Genomic DNA, 10,390 nt, shown 5'->3' with positions numbered 1-10,390 from the left:
CAGAATGCAAACAACCTGTAATGTCTTTAAGTAACATATCAAAAACGTCATAACTTTATTGTAACTACACCTGTACTACACTTATGATAGGTCCAGATCAGATACCGCCCTATCAGAGCAAAGGAGTTTCCTAAGATACCTTGTTTAATTAGAAAGGTGCATTTCTAATGCACTAAGTACACACCAGAAAAACTCAACAGCTGACTTCTTGGAGTGACCTTTAGTGCACTCCAGCCTAAACCAGATAAAATAACACTCACCTGTCACTCGAAACAGGCACAACCCTAACTTTAAGCCTTAATATCAATGAGTGTTTCTAAAAATGTGCATGCCAGAGATGCGGCATGAAGAGTGGTGAAAGACTGCTATACTGATCAAAGTCATAAAGATGTTTATTTCTGCTGTAAAGCTGTGCATTCTACAAAAATTGACTCCCTTTTGGAGCGAGCCTCAAGTGGCCATTCCAGAAACTGCAGTTTAGTGCACTTCCATAGCCATTTGAGAACAAAAGTCAGCTACACCGGCCTGTTTCCTGTTTTTAGGACACATTTTTTCTAAAATGGAAAAATTTTAGAAAGGCAATTTTATCGCTAACAACTGAGATATCTTTGATGTGACAAGAACCAGCATCTAGGTAATTCCTGGTAAAACAAGAAAAGGGAAAAAGGATCCCACATCAAAAGTGGTGAGAACTCCTACTTTAATAAGCACATAGGGTCTTTGATCTAATGGAAATATTTCTGTAAAGTAACTAGTAGCATAGTGTTGCAGTATTTTTGCAATGTATTGATACAGGGACACCAAATATCTATCTATGCATTCTCTTCAGCTTATCCTGGGTGTTGGGGGTAGAGCTGGGCGATAGAACGATAACGATATGTATCGCGATATAACTTTTACTCGATAGAGAAATTAAGCTATCGCGATAGACCTCGCCGCTCTTGTCCTCTTAAAAAAAAAAAAAAAAAAAGGTCAGCCAATCCAAATTAAGTAGCGCAGAGCCGAACCAATCACAGCCGCAGCGTCACGTCGCGTGACTTGTTACGTACAGCACAAGTGCCAAGCCGCACGTGTGTTTGTTTGGGAAGCAGCCAGCGGGTAATGGAGCCAGCGGGTAATGGAGGAAATGAGTGTGCCGACTAGAAAAATCAACCGAGCGTGACCGAAGAGAAAACAGATGATGGTTCCAATGCCGGAGAGATTGTCGAACGGAAGAGCCATAGAAGTTCCGTAGTGTGAAGGTATTTCGGCTATTTCAAGTCTGACAAAAAACAGAGTAGCTTGCACTGTAAATTGTGCCGAAAACAAGTCTGGAAATACAATGAACTGGTGCATGCGTCACACTGTGCGCCACGTTATTGTTTCGGTGAAATGAATTTCTACAATACTGTTACTGTTAATTCTACTCTCTGCAGTGTTTAAATGCTTACATATACACACAGTTACTGTCCGTCCACACATACGACTCGGTTCTGCTTCTATGCCCCAGCTTTGTTTACTTTTTCCCACCGAGGCTTCTAGACTTCTGATTGGCCAACATTTCTGCACGGTTAGGAATCTAGCGCCACCTGCTGCTTTGGCATGTTCATAGCAGCGTTTTCCTTCATTTCTGCCTTTATGTGTGGACGGGATTATTTTTTAAAACGAAAATGGAAAATCTCCGTTTTCAAAAATACCCGTGTACGTGTGGACGTAGCCTCAGTCTCTGACTGGAAGCGCTAATTCGTCATTCGGCTTTTGTCAGACTAAAGTAACTGTTAAAACTGTTTGAAAAGCTCAGCTATACAACAAGGAGAGATTGAGAATTTCCTTTTAGTTCTCAGTTTATTTGATATTGACAAAAGTTAGTCAGTTTTGTCTGTTCTTCTGTAAAACAAACTAAGATTTATTTTTAGAATTAATATTTTGTTTCTAAGTGGAATTGACAATTTAGTAGTCTGTTTCGTTTGTCCTATTTTGAAACTTAAACGCTTTAGTGGCTGCCTTTTGTGTAGTTTGCAATATTTGCCTTTATTTATCTGAAAAAGTCTCATGTTCCTTAAGTACATCTACCCTGTTGAACTTATTATGGGAAATAAATATTTAAATAAAAACAAGCTGCTGATTATTTCACATTTTACTTGTGAGCAACGGCACATTTAAATCTTACAAATATAGTTATTTGGCTTATATCGTGATAGATATCGTTATCGCCTGAAATGAAAAAACATATCGTGATATGAAAAAATCTCATATCGCCCAGCTCTAGTTGGGGGGTTTATTAAATAAATTAAAATACAATGATGACAAGATGACTCGTCTCATGCACCACCATCCTGAGACAACGTTAGCCTAGCAAACTTGTATTAAATTGGATCAACCAAACAACCATCCAACACACTGGTCTTGACAAGTATTCTTTACATTGCAAATGTACAAAAAATGACACGAGTAGGGAAAAAAATATACCGCGTCCATTATTGAATGGAAAATAAATTAGAAAGTATTTTTCATGCTGTTAATTTGAGGAAATGAATTCAGTAATTGGGAGCCACAGAAGTATTAAAACACAGCTGCCAACATTTCACTTACACTCTGGATGTGCCTTGATTAAATGGTGGCCTCTGGATTGTTATCAAATCTTTGCAGCCTGTTTTATATTGAACTTTTTTTTTTAATATTCTGGTTTGTGGGGGGGCGGCGGGGGTGTTAATTGTTAAAATAGATGAGCATGCCACTCGGGTTGGTGTAAGATTGGATCGATTGCAATTGGTTGTTTTTCTGTCCGGCAACTGATGATGCTCTAGGCATTTTAGAAGGCTGCGCAGTGGCTTAATGTGTCAGCTGTAGACTCAGTTTTGTTGGGGTCTTTTTGTTTGCTTTTAAAGTGCTTTGCCGTTGATGGGTAGACTTAATTATTTTCAGAAACCTTCGAGCTATGATGTGTGGTACCAGACTTGAAGGAGAAAAAGTGGTCTGTAAAATCTCTGTGCTTAAAGTGACGGAATAGTAATTTTTGCTTTGTCCACCAAACAGCTTTAATGCCTGAATTATCAAAAAAATAACAAAAAGCAGAAAAAATGCACATTTAAAACAGATCAAACGGTTTTTCAGCTCAATGTCTATTAGCTGATTACTACTACTCGGGGTAAGGGGAAAGAAATCAGTATGGCATGATATTGCTTGTTTCGTGTGGCTGTGATGTATTTTTACAGGCTCACCTGAAAAACCTTCCAACACACTTATTTGACAAAGTTGCCTCCTATTCAGAGCAGGCTGATAGCTCAGTGACACAGTGAAAACAGGACAGCAACCTCCTTCCATAAACAAAAAAAGAAAAGAAATTTTAAATGAATTTTTCATATAGTGCAACCGATTTCAACATGGGGTTTCTAAATGGTTTGCCAGAGATTGAGGGTGTTGCACACTCATGACCACTTTTGATTGCAAGACCATTGCACAGATTGCCTGATAGTAGGCAACCGTTCTACAAAAAGTTCCAGTCTAATCACTCTCAGATAAATTGTCAAAATTGTTGCAAATAATTGCTTTCCAAATAATGAATGCAGGCAGATTGTCATCATGTTGCCATCAGCCTACATGAGTCTTAAATGATAACAATTCGAGTGGACTTGACTCAACTGGCCACTGGTTGTTCTAAGTGTTCATTTGGACCCAGTTAAAGTGTAATACCAACAGCAGAGTGGGCCATAAAACAACAACCAATCACAGAAGACCCTTCAGATGATCTGGCCTACTATCGGATTAATCCCATCATGAGCAGTTTGGCATTTTTCTTGGCATGCTCTCATGGTTCAGCCACGCTTAAGTAATCTGAGGCTATCTGTGTGTATGTATTAAAGCTACAATAAATCATGACAGCAATATTGGGCATGAAGGACCTGATTTTCAGCTCTTACAGACTGTAAAATTTGAGTAACAGCAGTTTGGTTGGATGAAGTCTAATTGTAGTTTTAATAATCATCACTTTAGTGACATTTTTTCTTTCTGTGTTTTTTTTTTTTTTCTTTTCTTCATTACAGAGTGAAAATGTAACTGAACGGAGTCAGCTGCGCTCCAGTGGTCGAGGACCTCACCCTACTTCACTAGAATGTACTTGATGAATGTACCTCCTGTCGCAGTGACGCAAACAGAATGGAGAACATGTGGCCCGCCTGGAGGCTATAGCCCTCCAGTTTGCTTCAATGACTCTGACACAGAGTTGTCCACAAGAGGCACACCTATCTCAGACAAGGTCCAGATGATCATAGAGAGTCTTAGAAGCACCCAGTCCTCACTCGAGATGGGCGACGAGATCGAGGGTAATGTGCTATCAGGACAGGAGGGTCATCCCCAAGTCTGCAAGGTTGCAGCAGGTTCTTATGTGGGAGTCAAGTCCAAAACTAAAAGCCCCAGTGAAAACCCACATGTTGACATTTCCTCGCCAAACATCCGTGAAAGCAGTGACTCGGATAGCGACGATTCTGTGGACAGAGGAATCGAGGAGGCAATACTGGAATACCTGAAAGAAAAGGATGATCACAAACGCAAAGCAGAACCGTGCTCGACTTTTCTCCCATCATCTAAAATTCAGAGAAGAAACCCATCCATTCCCGAGGTGTCCAAACAGCACAGCAACAGCGATGCATTCTTGATTGCGGGTAGCAATTTTTCAAAAAGCCTCAAAGTCGAGACCCCAGCAGTACCCACTGTCATACCTATAAAAAAGTGTATTAAAAACAAGGCATCTCTAAATGAAAATATAGTTAAGAACTTCGATTTGAATAAAAGCACAAACAAAAGTTTGGAGTGTTCAAAAGAGCAAGCAAGAAATCCCTCTAAACCAGTGAGTCTCATCAACAAAACTGTCAGTTACCCCGTCACGGCTAAGGTGGAAGACTCGAATGATTCCAGTAGCGACGACGGCATCGAGGAGGCCATTCAGAGATATCAGCTGGAGAAAAAGGAGCAGCAGAACACAGCAGAAGCTTTCGATCCACGTGCATTCAAAGAGGAGTCTGACTCGAGTAGCGATGACGGGATTGAAGAAGCGATTCGCTGCTACCAGCTTGAACAACTCAAGGAGAAGAGCGTCCTGACGCCATCGCTGCACAAGCAGAAACCTTTCAGTAAGTCGATAATACACAATGTTGCAAGTACAAGCGCAGAGAATATCAAAAGACAGAAGCTGAGGAAAAAGATGAGCACGACAGAAAAAGAAGTGAAATCTTTCCAGCCTACTCCATCTGTTTCTATACCCAAACCTACACTTTCAGACAGCTTGAAATGTAAAGAAAATGTATTTTTGTCATATAAAGTAGAGAGTTTGAAGGAGCAGGCAACCCCTGCCCCTCCAAAGGCCAATACAACTGCAGAGCTCATGTGTGCTGAGGCAATACTGGACATTTCAAAGACTGTCATGCCTGGGCCCTTCCATCATAGCGTTGGCCTTAGTGGTTGTGTCACCACTGAATCTTCCTTCCAGTCTTCTCTTCCTGAAAACTGCCCCTGTGAAGAAAGCAATGACAGCTCCATTGATAGTGAAGATGGGATTGAGCAAGAAATCAGGAAATTTCTCGAGCAGAAGGCCCAAGTGCACAAACAGGCACCCAGCTCTGCTGTGACTCAAGACGCTCAGGGTACAAATGAAATGGAGAAGGTAAAAGCAAATGAACCACAGATCGAAAAGAAACCATCGAAACTGTCTTTAAAGCAACGAAGAAAACACAAAGAGAAAAACATTTGTGTTTCCACCATGGCAGGGGCAGAGGACAGCGTTAAAGAAACCGCCTCTAAGCCTTTACCTGACCATACAAAAGAATCAAAGCTCTTGGCATTGCCCCAGAGAAGTCAAACACACCCTGCCACTGGATTACACAAGTCAGACCAAAGTGGAGACAAAAGCAGCTCTCTTGACAGCGATGAGGACCTAGACACGGCGATAAAAGACCTTCTGAAAACGAAAAAGAAATCAAAGAAAAAGATGAGAGACTTAAAGCGGAAATCAAGGAAGTGCCTCAAAGACGAAGACCCGCTGTTAGGAAATGCATTTCAGACCAAAAAGTTACACATTGACTTTCTTTCCAAGTGTAGTGATTTGAAAAAGGTGCAGAAAAGTAAGAATGACAAGAAAGACAAGCCTGGGCTGGGGAAAAAGAGCATTTCACAACATAAGCAAGTTTATAAAGGTAAGAATCACGAGCTGCATGAAGGTGAAACGGAGATCCTGAAGGGAGCTGAGCGTCCAGGCATCCAGTTTGTGCACACTGCGGAAGCCGCACCTCAGATTAAGGAAGACAGCAGCTCAGTAGACAGCGATGACAGTATTGAGCAAGAGATCCGAAGATTTCTGGCTGAAAAGGCCAAGGTTTCTACCGCAGACAAAATTAAAGATGGAAATATAGCCAGGAATGGTACTGTCACTATTTGTAGCTCATTTCAAGATAAAGACATTAAACAGGAAAATCAGCTGGCTGAGATTCCAACGAAAAGTATCAGTCCTCTCTCTGAAAAGTCTCATATTAGTAGTCCAGCTCATAATAGACTTCAGACACCACAGACTGTTTTTCCAGACATCTCTGCGGTCGGTGCACAATCACATCCCTCAGCCGGATCCTGCAGTCCCAGTCTTTTGGAACCAGCAGATGGGGCAGGGGCAGCTAGAACTGAGGAAAGGAGACCGTATATTGATAAAGGTGATGTCCACAACGCCACCTCACAGACGAAGAGGGCTCGACCAATTTTGAGTCCTAGCGTCGCTCATTCTCGCTCAGAGGCAATCAAATGGCGCCAGAGCCTCGGACTACCTACTCACGACGCGAGGACTCTCAGTCGGACTCCGTTCCACATCACCTCATCTGAAATCAGCGAGGGTGGCTCGGTAACACATCAGAGTGGAGGAATGGCCCACAAATTACAGACCCCTGTTACTGTTTGGTCCTCTGCAAGGACCAGTAAATCACCATTCCCCTGTTCTAAAGACACTGCTGGAAATACTACATTCACATCTCCTGTTTTGAATTTTTTTTCTGCTGCCAGACAGCATCCGAGGATGTCCTTTACACGGGATCTACCTGCCGGCCAGAGGTCCCAGTGCTCCATCGAAGGGGAGAAGGAGAGTACGGTGCATATGCCCAAGGACAAGAGTGTGTTTGTGGAACTGGAAGCTAATAGGACAAATCACGTCCAGGTTCAATGCAGGGAAAGAAGCGAGGTTAAGGAGAGAGCAAACTTACTAAGGGAGAAGAAGAGCGAAGGCGAGGGTATGAAGATAGATAATAAAGAAGTGCATCTAGGAAGAAAAGAGGAAGAGTTTATAGATGAGACAGATTGTGAATCAGGCCAGAAGAGAAATCCAGAAAAGAAGCAGGGCTTTTCCACATTGTAAGTATTTTTCTTTGACCACTATAAACCATAGTGTCATCATTTTCTGATTTCTCTAATGGTGTCCTGTCAAATATTATAGATTCTGATCGAGCTCATTGATTTATAAGGGAATGTTTATTGATTTTTTTTTTTTTTTTTATCATAAAACTGACTTTTTTTTATGTATTTTTACAATTTCACAGTTGTGGAACCACAATGAAAACTTTATATGTGCTCATAAGTTATCTGTTGTTGATCGTTTGAAAAGCAATACAGTGACACTTTCGTGCAGAAACGAATGAGCGGTAGAAAATTACATGTTCCTAAATATTTTTGCTAAAAAACAAAAAAGAAGACGTGACAAGGAAAAGAAGTCTCAGTTTGGCAGAATAACGATTTAGGTTTGAGTCCAAAATGTTTAAATTTAGGTTGCATCTTTTCCCATCTTCCAGTAGGAAACCCAGAGCCCTGAATAGTTACATTAGTTACCTTATTAAGACTTTAAAAGTAATTTCCAACATCAAATTTAGGGATGGACCATTGAATAAGCCAGTACAAATCAAATAACACAGATGGCATTGGTCAGTGGTTATTGTTTGTGTCTCATCAGGTTTGTATAAACTGTTTAAAAAATATATATATATCCTGGACATTGGCTAGATTTTTTTTAAACAGTGGTCCTGGTATTGGTTTGAAATCTCACTGTGCATTCTTATTTATTGTAGTAGGTTTCCATCACTGCCTAGATTATGGTTTTCATTTATTTTACATGTGCAGGAAATCAAAATGGCACAAAGTTAAACGTCTGGGTGCTAAAGCTGCAGTGGTTAGGGTGAAAACATAAGTGAGAGAAAACCCCAAAACAATCATTTTTTCGAGCAAAAATGCCAAAACTTCCTAAAATAGGGTTATTTGCTGCATTTCATTTCTTTGTGTGTTAGGTAAGTGGGGTTTTTTCCTCTTCAATGTCAAATAGAATCACTTTACCTGAGCTGAGCAGTCAGTACTGAAAATAAGTTTTAGTTGTAGCCCCAAACAATATTTTTAACATGAAATTAAGGGCATAATTGTGTATCTAATGTAAAAAAAAAAAAAAAAAAAAGACCAATCAGATTTCAATACTGTTTAAACAAACCTTAAAATATATTTAGACTAAAATACAAAGTAAGTGAACTTTTTGGTTTATTGGTTTATTATTCCTCTGAATTTTCTCATCTGTGTCTGCAATGACACAATTTACTTTGTCCAGCATGTGCTGCACTCTGCACAGTGTATATCATTAGATCTTTTGACACTTTCACAACCTTTTCACTCAAGTGCAGCAAGTGTTTTTATACTGTCAGCACCATCTTGAAAAGTCTCCTTCCTTTCTTTTTTCCTTCTCACATTTGTCTTATTCTTTTAATCCCTTACCTCAGACTAATTCTGTGCACTCTGAATGATGATCATTTCAGTCAGTTTCTACTTTTTAAGTATAAAGCAGAAACAGCCACTATGTTTCAATTATTACTTTGACTCTTGTGAGCCACTTTTTTTGGGTAGGGGGTTGTTTTATTTTTAAGATAAATATCATGGGTACAGGAACCAAGTTACCACCAACCTTTTGCTTTTCACACACAGCGCTCTTCTTGTCTTTGTCTGTTCTATAATTGATTTTCATGAAAGAAAATTTAAAGCCGAGTTGCTGGTGATAGATCTTCTAGTAGTCTCGGATAAAGTCTTGCTCCAGATTCCATAAGTACCACATTTCCCCCTCGCTGTCTTGCTAAAGTTGATATTTTGTGTGGCTTGTTTTTGGTTTTTTTTTTGTCATGTTAAAGTTTTCCTGGATTTCCTGTTTGAAAAAGGCTATTTATTTTTCTTTATGAAATAAAAAAGGCATTACTGAACATGCTGTGCATATCCAGTTTTTCTGTAAATATTTTGTAAGAAGTGTTTTTTTTTTCTTCTTCTTCTTCTTTCTTTTACTCTTTCTGATGACAGAAATGTTTGCCATGTCTTTTAAGTGCATCTGTGTAATAAAGATTGGAATCTGAGCAACAGTGGGCCTCTTGACTTAAATTTTATAATTTACAGAATTATTAAAGATTACTGCAGGAGTAGTCTGATGCATATCCTACTCTGCCTTTACCAGGTCTTTATCCAGTGCCATTGATCCCGGCATTACCTTCAGGCCTTGCATAGCTCTTACCTCAGAGGAGAGAGGCAGCATGTTCAACAGGAGATACTTGGCTGAAAAGTGCAAGAAGGTACAATTATGTGGAAACACGACAGCGTTTGTTTGTCAGTTACAAACATCATGATTTCAGTTCTTTATAAAAAACAGTTCAAATCCACAGTGTGAAGTGTGTATTATGCAATGCTTGCAGGAGAAAACTTCCCTCATTAACTCTTCTGTGCACGGCAAGGCTGTGCAGCACGTCAAAAGGAAACTTCAGTTTGTTCCAGTAAGCGGGTATGTGATCGCACCCAAATGGTTTTGTCTCAACAGTGAACGATCAAACGCAAAGAAAACTCATCTGCAACTTGAGTTTCCTTGTTTGTTTGGTTTTTTGCAGGAAACTGGACGCGCTCAGCAAGCTCAGCATACACAGTGAGATAAAAGCTGGCTTTTAAAGATGCACCTGGAAGATGCTGCCTGCTGTTAGCGCGTGTATGGATTGTTGAAAAACTATTATGGACCCAAGTGTTTATGTATTACAGTTGTTGTTGTTTTTTAAAGTATTTAGTAAGTATGTAAAGTTTTGGTAAGTTCTATAACAGTACTAAGGGCATTAAATTTTAATTTTGGATTAAATATGGATCCTGAACTCAGGGATACCTTGAGTATTTCAGCATTTATCTTAGCTGAATTCTTCTATTTTTTCTCGAATGCACAGTAAATTTGATTTGGGGTTATATTGTTTGAGGTACCATATATTTGTTCTTATCCTCATGATGCCACTGTTGTTTTTTGTTAGAAGTGGCGTCTATATTTACAAACATTTGTTTTATATTAACAGTTTTTCTTCTTACAACAAGCATTGGCTTATGTTCTTGAATACGT

General features: G+C 39.7%; 1 protein-coding gene across 1 annotated transcript; it reads left to right on the top strand.

Annotated features, from left to right (window-relative positions):
* Nucleotides 1-4,007: 4,007 nt before the first annotated feature.
* On the top strand, nt 4,008-10,309 carry ppp1r26 (protein phosphatase 1, regulatory subunit 26). The gene is made up of 4 exons (XM_085414294.1): nt 4,008-7,362; nt 9,479-9,593; nt 9,714-9,799; nt 9,903-10,309. The coding sequence occupies exons 1-4, from the start codon at nt 4,091-4,093 to the stop codon at nt 9,958-9,960; spliced, it is 3,531 nt and encodes a 1,176-aa protein (XP_085270420.1). The 5' UTR covers nt 4,008-4,090; the 3' UTR covers nt 9,961-10,309.
* The last annotated feature ends 81 nt before the right edge of the window (nt 10,310-10,390 follow it).

Source organism: Rhamphochromis longiceps, linkage group LG7 (assembly GCF_057381845.1).
Source record: "Rhamphochromis longiceps isolate RC_006_pf linkage group LG7, R_longiceps_female_GT1.1, whole genome shotgun sequence".
Taxonomy (NCBI): Eukaryota; Metazoa; Chordata; class Actinopteri; order Cichliformes; family Cichlidae; genus Rhamphochromis; species Rhamphochromis longiceps.
Note: the sequence above shows the minus strand (reverse complement) of the source record. Positions and strands in the feature narration are given on the sequence as shown.

Bases quoted from the DNA above. Each gene is read 5' to 3' on its own strand.
- ppp1r26 (XM_085414294.1), top strand. From the start codon at position 4,091: ATGTACTTGATGAATGTACCTCCTGTCGCAGTGACGCAAACAGAATGG. The intron at 9,594-9,713 runs GTACAATTATGT...CAATGCTTGCAG, and splicing joins TGGCTGAAAAGTGCAAGAAG to GAGAAAACTTCCCTCATTAA. The intron at 9,800-9,902 runs GTATGTGATCGC...GGTTTTTTGCAG, and splicing joins CAGTTTGTTCCAGTAAGCGG to GAAACTGGACGCGCTCAGCA.